This window comes from Trachurus trachurus, assembly GCF_905171665.1.
Source record: "Trachurus trachurus genome assembly, chromosome: 19".
NCBI classification, from domain to species: domain Eukaryota; kingdom Metazoa; phylum Chordata; class Actinopteri; order Carangiformes; family Carangidae; genus Trachurus; species Trachurus trachurus.
The window spans coordinates 8,044,396-8,059,018 of NC_139913.1; the positions used below are offsets into that span (position 1 = coordinate 8,044,396).

The 14,623-nt window shown below is 41.6% G+C and overlaps 2 protein-coding genes across 2 annotated transcripts; both read left to right on the forward strand.

Moving 5' to 3' along the window:
• Positions 1-922: 922 nt before the first annotated feature.
• slc18a3b (solute carrier family 18 member 3b) lies at positions 923-2,491 on the forward strand (the record flags this gene model as incomplete). Its single annotated transcript, XM_083993877.1, has 1 exon — positions 923-2,491. One exon carries the CDS (start codon positions 923-925, stop codon positions 2,489-2,491), a length of 1,569 nt encoding a protein of 522 aa, XP_083850003.1.
• Positions 2,492-4,780: 2,289 nt separating this feature from the next.
• Positions 4,781-12,988, forward strand: chatb (choline O-acetyltransferase b; the record flags this gene model as incomplete). The annotated part of the gene is made up of 14 exons (XM_083993696.1): positions 4,781-4,825; positions 5,654-5,845; positions 6,434-6,552; positions 7,789-7,842; positions 7,946-8,120; positions 9,613-9,790; positions 9,898-10,067; positions 10,144-10,244; positions 10,332-10,460; positions 10,582-10,704; positions 10,796-10,937; positions 11,191-11,253; positions 11,545-11,682; positions 12,722-12,988. The coding sequence occupies 14 exons, from the start codon at positions 4,781-4,783 to the stop codon at positions 12,986-12,988; spliced, it is 1,896 nt and encodes a 631-aa protein (XP_083849822.1).
• Positions 12,989-14,623: the final 1,635 nt, after the last annotated feature.

A 14,623-nucleotide genomic window follows, 5' to 3' on the forward strand; every position in this document is an offset into this window, starting at 1 on the left:
AGTTTGCTATTAACTTAGATAATAAGTTGGATTTGTATTTTATCTTGAGATGAACATCAGCCTAAGAAAATATTTATCACTGCAGATAGATGCCTATCTCGACTCTGCGGGTGTGTACTATATATGTATGTACACGCCTATAAATGAATCAATTATATTTTTCCGCAACAGCAAAGTCAAGAGTGCCACTCTTTAGGAATAAAAAAGCCATTTTCTCTTCCCTGCTCTTGTGGAGGGGTCGTGATGTGGTGCTCATTGGGCTCTTATTGGTTGAAGTGATTGCTGCCATGGTTGGAAATTAACATAAAGGAGGCAAGTGACGAAGGGATCCACTTGGGGGCAAGCTGGCGATGCGTCATAGCTCTTGGTGAAAAGGGGAGACAAAAAAAGGGACGAAAATAGCACCGAACCTGCGGGTTAATGTGCACCAATGGCCACGAAGTCACTCGTGGTCTCAGAGCTGAGCGCAAAAGTGCCACAGGTGATAGGAGGCACGAGCACAGGAGATGAGAGACTTGGCGCGTCTTAGGTGTTGCAAATAAGTAACCAAGGAAATTTGCTGCCAAACAAAACTTTGCCATGTAAGATTAGCAGGCGAAAAATTTCTGCGCGGGGCAGAAAATCTGCGATTTCAACACGTCACTTCTCAGGAGATCATGAAACAGCATCGGATGTGGATGAGGCGAGGGCAAGTTGGGGCAGCTGAAGAAAGCCATCTTCACCGATGAAGCAGCCAAGTTCCTCTGCGCCTCTCCCTTTACGCACAGGCGAGATGAGGACGGAGAGCATCACATCAATGTAAAGGAAAACCCCAATGAGTCATCCGAGGTGCTGAAAGATCGGCAGCAGACGGGAGAAAGCACAACTACAATTTTGAACCGAAAAGCATCAACAACAACAAAACAAAACAAAAAAGCACACCATGGATGGAGAAGGGGGATCCTCCGGGCTGGCTAAATCAGCCGCCGTAAAACTGTCCGAGATGGGAGAAAGAACCAAGCAGTTAGGCACCGCGATGTGGGATCCTCACCAGAAAAGACGGATCATATTAGTGATCGTTTGCGTGGCTCTCCTGCTGGACAATATGCTCTACATGGTAATCGTGCCAATTATTCCAGACTATCTCGCTGATCTGGAGAGTGAGCAGGCAGAGCACGTCCACTTAGTGATGCACCCCAACACTTCAGCCAACAGCACAAGCCAAGACAAAATCAACAGGGACAATTTAGATGTCCAGATAGGAGTACTTTTTGCCTCTAAAGCCATCCTGCAGCTGTTAGTTAACCCGCTGTCGGGAACTTTCATAGACCGGGTTGGATATGACATTCCACTTTTAATTGGACTGACTATTATGTTTCTCTCCACATGCATATTCGCTATTGGGGAGAACTATGCGACGCTCTTTGTGGCCAGAAGTTTGCAGGGTCTCGGGTCTGCTTTCGCCGACACCTCTGGGATCGCGATGATAGCCGACAAGTACACGGAGGAGGGAGAGAGAAGCAGGGCGCTCGGTATCGCCCTGGCGTTTATCTCTTTCGGGAGTCTGGTGGCGCCTCCCTTCGGGGGGGTCCTGTACGAGTTCGCGGGTAAGAAAGTGCCCTTCATCGTGCTCGCCTGCATTTGCCTGGCGGACGGCTTCCTGGTGCTGATCGTCATCAAGCCGTTCTCCAACAGGACTAGAGAGAACATGCCAGTCGGTACCCCCATATACAAACTCATGATCGACCCGTACATAGCTGTGGTGGCCGGGGCGCTCACAGTGTGCAACATCCCCCTGGCCTTTCTAGAGCCCACCATAGCCAACTGGATGGAGACCACCATGCACTCCTCTCAGTGGGAGATGGGACTCACCTGGCTCCCAGCCTTCTTCCCCCACGTCCTCGGTGTGTACATTACAGTTAAACTGGCAGCACAGCATCCAAATCTGCAGTGGTTCTACGGGGCTGTAGGTATGGTTATCATAGGCGCGAGCTCCTGCACAGTCCCTGCATGCAAAACTTTTGGACAGCTTATCGCCCCGTTGTGCGGCATTTGTTTTGGCATTGCACTTGTAGACACTGCGCTGCTGCCGACACTTGCGTTTTTAGTAGACGTGCGTCACGTCTCTGTGTACGGTAGTATTTACGCTATAGCAGATATTTCCTATTCTGTTGCATACGCCATGGGTCCCATAGTAGCCGGGCAGATAGTGCACACTCGCGGGTTTGTACAGCTTAATCTGGGTATGGGTCTTGTCAATGTGCTTTACGCACCAGCCCTGCTGCTGCTGCGCAACGTGTGCCAAATGAAACCGTCCTACTCAGAGAGAGATAACCTGTTAGACGAGGGTCCGCAGGGGCTGTACGATACTATCAAGATGGAGGAGAGGAGAGCGAAAAAGAAGGGCTACAGTTCGGCAGGGAACTGCCTGCCGGTAGATGAAAATGGGTTTGACCCATTCGGAGCACAGCGGTCACTGTCAGAAGAGTCGTCCGGTCCAGAGTTCACTTAGACCGGCCGCACTCTGACCGCCACCCCCGCACACTCCCACCCACCCACCCACCCCTGAAACATTCCTCTTGAAAAGATTTGAGGCAGGCACACTATAATCTAGTGATTTCAACTTTTATGTAAGTACCGATGTGCAATATAAACACCCAATCACCAAAATCATGATTGTGTGACCCCTTTTTCCAAAGTTTTATTTTACTTCTTCTTCTTCTTCTTCTTCTTGACTGTGATTTCATTGTGTCGAACAAGTCTATGTAGCGTTTGTCATGGACGTATAACTGGAGTTTTGTGAGAGATCTATCAGCTACTGTTGAATTTGTGTGTATCACTGAGTATTGTAAAAAGATATAAATAGATAAATGTGCGTACAAGATTATATGGGACCAACTATAAGCAGCACATTTCCCCCCCTTACACGAAAATAGCCTATATTTTTAGTCTCTGAGGAAACTTTTTTTACTTGCACATCAAAGGCCTCATTTTCTTGTTTTTGTTGGTAAAGAAAATCGTGACATTTGATTTGATTTTGTAATCAGTGTGTCTGTTTGCTATTTCTTTTTGTTTTTCAAATGTGTTTTTCTTTCGTTGTCGTTTGAAATTAAATGTATCATAATAAATGGATTTTGTACATATGTGGATATACTGTATGCACAATGTAAATTGTTCAAAAATACGTGGACCTCTACAAAGTATGTGTATGTGTGTGTGTGTTTGCGTGCGCGCGCGTGTACGTATGAAATATTTTGTGAAGACGTAGCCAATGAAGTCAGTCTCCTTAAGATGAACAAATATGTATTCATTTATCAATTGTCGTTTTAATAAATCTCTGTTTGAATCTGTGCGACTGTGACTGTGATTTTATTCTTATTTAACGCTTCACGTGAATTAAAATAACATATATATACGTTTTTTCGTTAGAAATATAAAAAATGTAATTATTAAAGTAATTCACATTATTAAAGGTATAAAACAATCAGTCTGAGTAGGATTTTGTTTTGTATAAAAGGTGCACAAAACATGACACTTTCTTTAACGAATGAAAAATAAATCTCCAGTTTAATTAATACATTTGGCTTGCACAAAGTTGCCATAAAATGCGATGAAATGAGATAGAAAGCGCTCTTTGTAGCACCTTGAATGAACCATGAATGAGCCAAAGTGCGCAACAGTTTAAGAGTGAGCGCATCCTGTATGTAAATCTTAGAGATATATCACCACACCGTCACTGTCATGTCCACGAAGCCAACACAGGATGTGACTGACAAACTCTCACTCTTTTCTTTTATGTATTTAAATTATTATCTGACATGGAGGAACAGTCGGGGAGGGTGTGTGTGTGTGTGTGTGTGTGTGTGTGGGGGGGGGGGGGGGGGGGGGTGCAAGCTGTCAGATAATATGTTCCTCGAATAGATGTGGATGGGAGGAGTTTCGTGCCTCAAGGGGGTAGGTAGACGCGAACACCTTCAGCATCTTTTCCACGGTGCGCTTTTAATGTGGAATCACAGCCTTATGTCGAAGCGTGGGGACCGGGGAGCAGCCCAGCACCGGAACACCAGAAAGGAGCTGTTACTCTAATATGGGATTTCACGGCGAGGACGTGGGAGGCGATGTGAACTCAGACACACTTCTCTGACCACCTGGGCAGCACACCGAACAAGTAAGGTAACTTTTCTCTCTCTTTATAACAAGGGGATATTGTGTGGTTATTAAAACATATATCTATATGTAAGAGGAAGATTATAAACTTTTCTTAAAAGTCAACTTTGCTCTGAGAACGAATTCTGAAAAGTTTTCTAGTTGTGAAGCATTTTATTTCCAACTTCCATTCATGCAATTACAATTTCTCATAGATTTTTAGTATAAAGAAATACTATATCTTATGATTAAATTGCTTTTTAAAAAGTTAAATTGCATTAGAAATTAGTTTTTACTGGCTACACTGTTGCTTGCTTTAGGAAAAGGAATGCTTTTAATGCTGAACACAGATGAATTTAGTTGTTAAGATGCACATGTCTTTGCAGCGGTGAGCGATGAGGCGCAGCTGGAATTTAAGGACAAATTGCAAATTGCATTATAGGCTGAATCACGATAACGGATGGAAGCCTGCTGGGTCATTTTCAGACATTACTGTGTGCCTCTGTCTATTTCTCTGTAGGCCTGATTTCATTTGTACTTCTCTGTTCTCTCTCCATCCAATGTCTTGTCGTGCTTCGTGCAGGGAAGGCTCAACTCAAACCACCTCTAGAGGGTTTCCGCATTATTTCTCCCTTGAGTGAACTGGAATGCAAAGATGCCAGTGTTGGAGAGAGAGACGGCCAGAGACCCAGACAGCCAAGTATGAAAACATGTCACTGTTTTCTATTGTCAAACTGTTGCTCCTTACATCAGCACTCAGCCCATGCACATCCTCCACATTAGCTGGAGAAAGTTTCTCAGACTGCAGAGCGCTGTCCGCGGTGCTGAAGTTGGCAAACCGGCGGTGCCGCATTTCAGCACCATGGACAGCGCCAGGTTCGCTTACGCTAATTGGCCGCTAGGGGCGAGAACTGCAGCAGAGTTTCCACCCCTCATGCTGCAAAACCTTGTTCCAAACACTGATGTAGAACATTATTTATTTATTTATTTATTTATTTATTTATATGTGCTGTATGATTTAATCAACACTGAACCAGTGGTGGATTTCATCAGAATGGAGTTTTCATTTTGTTTATTGTGGCGCTGCACTGAATTTGATTTCTTTTTTTGTTTTTCTGGGGCAGTATTTTGTGTGTCTTTGCAGAAGCTCCCAACACAGTCCCCATTTCCAGGAGCCCATGGCTACCATTTCATTTACAATTCAAATGCACTGGTCAATATTAACATCTTGGGCTAACAACAGTATCTGCTATGCAAATGATCAAACATCAGACAGAAAATCTAATCAATTTGCATGTTACATCCTTAAATAACAAGAGTGTTTTAAGTCCCGTGAGTGAGGCAGTGGAATTTATTCTTAAACAGGCCCCGAAGCACTTAGGATGAATTATTAATTCTGGTCCCAATAATAATGAAAGCATAAAGAAAACATGTGAGGGAATTATCTCTTTAACAAAAGGCAATAACTAGCAGCAGCCGCTGTCCTGTCATTCATCTTTATACAATTCTGTTTCTTTTATGGCACCAGGTGCTGCCAAAGGTCCCCGTGCCCCCACTGAAACAAACTCTTGACACGTACTTGAAGTGTGTCCAGCATCTGGTGAAGGAGGAGCAGTTTAAGAAAACAAAGGCCATCGTGGAGAAGTTTGGGGCCCCTGGAGGTGTCGGAGAGGTTCTCCAGAAGAAGCTTTTAGAGAGGAGGGACAAGACCACAAACTGGGTAAACTCTCAGATCTACAATATAAAAAACACTGCTCTTGTTTTATTAAGATAAGTTGTACATATTTCTCCTTCTTACCTGGTTTTGGTTTGGTTTTTGGTTTAGAAAACTCAATGGATCACACAAAGGGCTTTTACATTATAATCAGAATCAGCAGAGATTGTGTTTTTCTGTAATATCAGTATCAAAGTCTGTCTTTCTTCCGTTTAGTCTGATAATAAAAATAAAGGCTCTCAGATTTTCTCTTCAATATGACAAAATTTGAGCCTATTCTTAAGAGAGCTGAAAAAAGTGAAACACCTGATGATAAAGATTTATCGGAGCCTCTGCTCATCTATTGTTGCTTCAATCTCTCCTCCTGTGTCTGGGTGATCGCTCAGCCCACAACTCATCCAGCTCAGTGAAATCTATCACACTCCCACTCTCACTCTGACGCTCTCTCCCACTCTCCTTTTCATCTGGCAGTGATACACTGTAATAGTTTTTTACTCCATTGCCTGCAGGTCTCAACTCTGAAAGTAATAACTCGAGTCCAAAACGTTTAGCAAGGCAGCATTTCTCAAAGAGCGTCCCTGTGTTTTTATTTAGGTCTATGACTACTGGCTGGAGGACATGTACTTGAACAACAGGTTGGCCCTACCGGTCAACTCCAGCCCTGTCATGGTGTTTCCTAAGCAGACGTTCAGAGATCAGAGAGATGCACTCAGGTACGTACTGGACGTCTTCTGCATTTGGTTGAACATGGCGAGTTTGGAAACTTCATCCACCTTTCTCCATTAGCTCTAATGGAAAATAATGGAGATAATAGAAAATATATATGCCAGTGATTAAATTAAAGTCAGGTATTGGGTCATGTGACCTGAAAATTATTTTTCATAAATATTTTTTCTCACAATCATTTCCTTGATTGATTGATCGATTGATTTGTCTTTTTAAAAAATGGCAAAAAAAAAAAAAAACAGAACAAAAAACACTTTTTCCAGATCCTATCTAGATGTATTTAATGGGAAACTTTCAAAATCTTTGTTTAGTATTAGCTAATTTCAAGCTATTTTGAGAAATGTTGTTAAAACTCAGATTTAAATGCACCACGTTGCACCAAAAAGTAACCTGCATCAGATTTTTTAGAAGATGGGAAGCTGGTTGTGGTATGTCTTCTGTAAGACACTGGAGAAATTGAAAAGACACCAGAAAGTAAAGCTTAACAAGAGTGAATTCTGTAGACTGTCACTAACAGTAGAAAATGTATGTGTTGCTCAGCTGTGCAGCCGCTGACAGGCTTTATGTTCCTCCAAGCAGACACAGACTCGGATTAAGATTTGAATCACAGACATGGAGAGAATCACTGGCATCATCTCTTGACCAAATCTCTTTCCATTATTAAATGAGCCGTGGTCAACAAGACATTACACCAGTCCGCCCAGCCCTATAACTCAACATTAGCTTTTGTCAGCTCATGCTGCACAAACTGAATATTTCCAGAACACCCCAAGCAGCTGGTAATCTACTGACACGGCCACTTATTAGATCGGGAGTGACAGGGCCAAGCTCTCCGCAGAGACTGCTAGTCAGGCCTCGTTTCGGGGTGTGGTGCACTGCGGCCGCCTCCTTTCTATTGATCTAGCTTTGGACATAATAACAACAAGACAAATGACATACAACATGAGACCTGACAGGGCTCTGTGTTTTCCCTATTTGCCCACACCGCCCACTCACACATACAGACAGCCTCTCTCTCTCACAAACACAGATAAACACACACACACACAGCTCGCTCACTGTATCCTACTAATTTACCATAATGTGATTACTGAGTCCTTTGAGAGATGAGAGTACATCTAATTAAAACCACCGGTCAGTCCACTCTACTGTATATGTTCAGTGTTTTACTGCAAACTCTGTGCACTGTTTTCTTTTAATTTCATCCTTTTCATTCCTTTCAGATTTGCAGCTCAAATCGTGCGAGGAGCGTTGGATTATAAGCGACTTATTGAAGAGTAAGTCCTACGTATAAAATATATAATGATGAGTCGTGAGTCCTCAGAATCAATCTTAATCGGAGTCTGTGTGAGTCCTGATGTGTGTATTAACGTCTCTCAGGCGAGCACTACCGGTGGATTTTGCTCGGGGCCAGTTAGCTGGAGCTCCTCAGTGTATGGAGCAGTACAACCGCCTCTTCACCTCCTACCGCTACCCAGGGACACAGACAGACACGCTGAAGGTCCAGATGAACGCAGCAACACCGGGACACATCATTGTAGCATGCAAGAACCAGGTCAGACCACCGGCCTTTCACAACACGCACTCATAACTGAAGACAGTCCATTTCAGAGAAAACATCAAAATATATGAATCTACTGTTCAGTTTATCAATGGATACTGAAAGAAGATTTGCTTTCCAAAGCAGTCAGTGCTCCTGCGTTTCTTATCACTACAGATATGATGGAGATATTTCACTTCCTGCAGCAATACTGGCCTCTTATGCAAATAAACCATTTCTTAGCCTGCAAAGTACAGGACTATACTGACAACTGCAACTGACATATTATTCAAGATATCATATAGGAACACGATCATTTGTATAGAACTGAAAAAAGGTTAAATGTACCTGCCTGTTCAATTTCAGTGGTTCTGGATGCAAGGTTTGTTTTCCCCATAACAGGCAGCTGGAAGAATTCAATAAAACACTTAATGCCTCAATTGTATGATTGTACAAATATGCAATGAATCACAAATAAACTGATGTAATATAGTCTGCAACAAACAAAACAATGCATGATGTAAAATACTGGACTAAATATGTGTCAGTTACCTGACATACCAGCTGTTACTGCTACACCTACTCTGCTCCATATTATGGTCTAATAAGTATTAACTGTTTTAATTTGCACATTAACCTCTACTGGTGAAGTTTAACCTAGTTATCACAGTGTACAGGCCAGACTTATAATACAACCTCTATCACGAGTGTTAGAGGGTAATAATTTGACTAATCTTATCTATAATTTACATTTTTAAAGGGACAGGACCTTTATGAATTGCTCGAGGTAACGCTGTCCAAAGGTGTTCAAGCGTCTATTTGAATATTTAAACCAGTCAGAATGATTTCCGTATAAGTTTTGTACACATATCAAAAGAACACAACCATTGATAATGACACTGATCTCCAGTGCCCGATGTGGTTGACAGGAAGTGTTATCGCAGATACTGTGGAATAAGTTGTGTTTTGTATACAATCTTTCTTTCTAGGGAACTACCAAGCCTCACTAGAGCAACAAGTGCAGACAGTCCTCTCTTACAAGACTACCCCAACTGTGCTGTGCATTTTAATAACACAGTTCAGTTTATCCATTCAGAAGAGATGGATCTTACAGTATGTGGATCATAAAATAAAATAAAAAGTGTTTCTCTCATGAAAAACTAGAAATGTCCACAGAGCAAGGCACAGTGGGCGTTCTCACCTGGAAATGGCTCTGGGAACTATCAATCTGCAGCACTCAAGGGCCGGTCCCTATGGAGATACAGGCCGTTAACTTAATTACTGCTGATTGAATCACCCACTTGTCTGGGAGCTTCCTTGAATAGCATCTTACTAGCCATATTTTCAGTGGCACCTGACCATTTGTAATTCCTGTCAGTGTTACTCGTATCTCAGACCAGACTAACAACATATGGAAGTGGGAATGATAATGTGACTTTGAGGTGTTACGGTGCATGATGGGATAGTTGAGAAGCACGTGATTTCTGTCATTTATTTTTCTCACTAGTTTTTCGTGTTGGATGTCGTCGCAAACAGCAAGCAGCTCAACGAGACGGAGACATTATCCCAACTGGAGAAGATTGTGAAAATGGCAGAAAACGCTGAAGAAAGACTCCCTCCTGTTGGGATCCTGACTTCAGATGGGAGAACAGAGTGGGCTCAAGCCAGAGAAGCACTAATTAAAGGTCTCAGATCAAACATGTCTCATCTTTGCTATGCTTTCCCCCCCCCTCTTAATCAATTATAAACCATTTATCCTGAGCTGTTTATCCATTTATCATCCTCTATCAAGATCAAACCAACAGGGAGTCTCTGGCCCTGATCGAGAGCTGTCTGTGTGTGGTGTGTCTGGACGAACCCAGCGGTCTGATGCCCAGTGACACCAACAGGGCCCTGTTGATGCTGCACGGTGGCGGCCGTGAGAAGAACGGGGCAAACCGCTGGTATGACAAGTCAATGCAGGTAGGACCACCTTAAAGTTATGTCAATCCTCCATAAATAAAGAGTTTGCTCCATTTACTAATCCAGATCCTTGCAGTTTGTTGTAGGAATGGACGGGATATGTGGAGTCGTGTGTGATCATTCGCCATTCGAGGGAATAGTTCTGGTGCAGTGCTCTGAATACCTAATGAAATACATGTAAGTCAGCTCATTGGAGCAAGATGTAATCACAGTTTTACCTCAATCAGTGCTGCTGAGGATGACACGTGTTGTTGGTTTAAACAGCATAGCAAGTCCCTCCAAGATGGCGAGGGTATCCAACATCAGAGAGCTCCCCCCTCCAAGAAAGCTGCTCTGGAAATGCAATGCAAACATGCAGGGACTCCTTGCGGCATCTGGAGACAGGCTTCAGAGGCAAGGCCAACACAAACAAATGCAGAGTGCAAAACAGACAAATGAAAACACAGAACCACTTCCACAAAACAATCTAGAGACTTGAGATCTTACTGTATCACTTCTGTGCTTTCTCCTTTAGGCTGGTGAATAATCTTGACATGGATGTTTTCAAGTTCCAAACTTATGGAAAAGAATTCATCAAAAAGCAGAACATGAGTCCAGATGCGTTCATACAAGTCGCCTTACAACTTGCATTTTACAAGTAAAGAACTTTCATTATATCTATATTTAAATTTTATGAAAATATATTTTTTATTTCAATAACCCTTTTCCATATGAATATTCTCATGCAGATGCAATAAAAGGCTTGTGTCCACTTACGAGAGTGCGTCCATCCGCCGTTTCCAACAAGGTCGGGTAGATAACATTCGCTCTGCCACTCCTGAGGCCCTCGCCTTCGTGATGTCCATGGCAGACGAGAGGGCCACTTTCACAGTGAGTCATTTTTCTCATTCCGACCCCAATTAACTGAGCAACTCCCATATCACTGTTCATCAAGTCTGCTTAAATGAACCAGGTGTGACAGGCCACCTCAGCACACCAAACCCAGTCCCCCCATTCAAACAGATGATCTCCCTGCTGATTTAATGGGGTCTTTGAAAAATGAGTTTCCTGCTCCCTTTTTGTACTTCTTTATGAAAAAGGACCTGTCTTTATATTTTTCTACAAGTATTCACTTTTCTTACAGGACTCAGAAAAAATGAAACGATTGAGGGATGCAATTAATGCCCAGACAAGTTACACAGTTGCAGTAAGTATAATAATATTGTTTTCAGTTCATTTTTGTTAAAACCAAGATTTAAATGTGTAAAGTAAACATGTTGCATCATCCAAACTTATTCTTCGCTCTTTCACTGAATTGAATTGAATTGCTGAGTCGGTCCTATAAATATGAAACTACATCAATGATTTTATCATCAAGTTAATTTTGCTTATTTTAGCTACTGTAACATAATATGTCTTTAATCCTTGCAAAAACTCACATGTAAAAACACCAAGTTGTGGTTTTAAAGATATTAATGTACTGGACAATGTCTTTCAGGCTATTACAGGAATGGCAATAGACAATCATTTGCTTGGGCTTCTGAAGATCTCAAAGGACCTCAACATGGAGAAGCCGGAAATCTTCCGTGATGAGACATATCTGGCCAGTAACCAGTTCATCCTGTCTACCAGCCAGGTAACATATAATCACCTTATATCCTATGACATTTTCTTGCAATGAATTATTACACACAATTCCCCAGAGGCTTGAACACATACAGAGGAGATGCTGTTGAGAAAAAAAAACTTGGGATGATAATATTTCTCTGTTTTACATATCATTAATTCTGACTTCCTCCTTGTGTAGACAGAGGTACAGTGAAGATAAAACACTGTCAGTCACCACAACAGAAACAGATACATAATGGGGATATCAGCTAAGATGCATGCTTTAGTTTGATTAACCAGTGAAAAGAGATGTCTGCTTCTTCACTTGGCTATAAATTATGAATATTTGGAGCTCAGAAACTACAACCTATGTCCAATATCTGTTGGTAAAAACCTAACAACTTCACAACATCACTGCATTTAAGACTGAACTGTATGGGCAGTAGGTGTACAAGACAGAGGGAAGTCCTTAAGAAACCCTAAACTCCTCTCTGAAGACATTAGAACATGGGCTAAAAAAAATAAAAAAACTTAACCAATGACAAATGAGGATCCTCACTGAGTATTACAGCAGTCACAGGAAAAACAACCGACCAGCTTTAACGTCCCTCAGACCAGGAGAAATATTTCCACCTTTTTAACAAATGCAGGGTTACAGCAGTTATAGATGGCTGTGCCAGGATGTAAACTGTAACAGAGCAATAAAACTCACTAATCTAGAGCTTGGTTAATTAATCACGCAGAACAGAAAATGCATCACCAACTATTCAAATATATAGTTTGACAAGTTAAAACAATCTTTTACTTGTCAAATGTGACAATTAGCTGTTTTCCCTGTGTTATATAACTGTAAATGAGATATATTTGTGGTTTGGACTGCTCATTGGACCATGTAAGCTGTCTGAAGAGGTCACCTTGGGCTCTGGAAACTTGTAATGAGCATTTCCTGGCAGCTTATAGACTAAATGATCATTAGTAAGAGCCCTTATTGGATCAGTTTTTCTCAGTCACTCTTTCTATTGTTTGTGTATCGATTATGTCCCAATCCTGCGTCCTCCTGTTTCCAGGTTCCAACCACAGTGGAGATGTTTTGTTGCTACGGCCCGGTGGTTCCCAACGGCTATGGTGCCTGTTACAACCCACAGTCGGACCACATCCTCTTCTGTGTGTCTAGTTTCTGGGAGAACACCGAGACGAGTTCGGCCGTTTTCGTCAAAGCCCTGAACGAGGGCCTGCTTGAAATCAGGGATCTGTGCAATAAATGCAGCGCTGCGGCTACCAAACCGGCTGATAGCAGCCAGGGAGCCGGCCAGCCTCATAAATCAGGGAAGTAAGCCATACTGGGAAAGCACGCCCACTCAGCTGCTCCTCTCAGCACTCTTTAGACTTTAGCTTTAGGCTCAGTAGTCGAGATACCGTCATGTGTCTTTGTTGTCCGTGCAATAGTGTTCCCTTCACGACAAAGTGCAAAGCCTTAAAAGTTCATGTGTAAATAAATATAAAAATAAATGTGAAAAAAAGTGGAAAACAAGTTCTCTTTAGGATCTGTGTAGACAGAGTGATTTCCGCTTGAACCAGTAGACCGAGATTAACTGGTCTGCTGCCTTTAGGAAACTGAAGCCATGTCTGCTTTGTAGCACTGATGTGAGGGGGAACTCCTCCATCAGAGAGTGAATACACTGGGTGATCCCCACATATATATATATAAATTATATATACACACTGTATATCTCACACACTTAAAGTATTAGAATAATAGAGGATTGTGAATTGTGTAAAAAAAACTAAAAACAAAAGATAGTATATTTAAGTGACTTTAACAATCATTACATCCTGTAAATGTGACTCTTCCAACCCGTTTCACATTGTGTCTGCTTTTATGTAGAACAACTCAATCAATGTTACCTAAAGGATTCATTTTAATGTGCTGAAGCTATTTTTACTTGATAGGCGGTATGTAAATTATTTTATTGTACTGACACCATGAGGTGGCCAAAGAGGTTGTGCATATGTGTGAAGTCTGTCTGAGGAGGCACTTTAAAATATTTATATAAAGACATGGATGAATAACTGTAAACATACTATAGAGGACTGGTTATAAAATATTGAGTGTTGAAGGGAAATGTGTGATATGGTTTCAGTGGCACATTTGAAGTCATCTAGTTGTACTGTATCTATGTGTTCTACGTCATAGCAATAGTTTAAAGGTGTAATGAACCAACGCTACTGTATTAGTGAGATACAGTCCAGTGGTGAATAGGCGAGGCAAACCACTGTGTTCCTGTGTATATAAGTGCTTTGTATTTGCACTTAGAGGTAGAGTGAGGGTAGTGATGTATTGTTGTACTGTAGGTACTTTGTGCAATAACTAAATAGCAAGTGCAGTGAGGGTACATGTGCAATTTTACCAAATCTGTTCTTTAGATGCATGGAGCCTATGTAAAAAAAAAAAAAAGAAATTAGGCCTAACTATGGTTGCTATTTTTGATATTCAGAAACATAACATGGGGGGTCATTCGAATGAATTATGGCAATCAACAACATGCATGCTCGGTCTCAGTCAGAAATGTCCATGCAAAGTGTACTGTGACTTGGATTCATCTGCAAATGTATAATGTGGGTCTGAAAATGTGAGGATATTTGTTGTCCTGTGTCCAGATGACACTTACTGTCTGTTTATGTATCTGTGTATCATCAGCCAAACTAAGTGAATGTGAACTACGTTGATGGTTAACGTCAAGAAAAGACATACATGCATGTTTATTCTTATACTAACTGTATTTTTGTATGTCATAAAGAGCTTATTGAAGGGTAAACGAGTAACAAAAATGCCTTAAAAGAATTGGATGCAAAATGTTTTCCATTGTTCCTGATAGATATTCTATAAATGTTAAATGTTCATTTGATCTACTTGGTGTTTGTTGTCCATGTAAAAGAATGTAATATTTGTCATGTGTTACTCTGTGGGT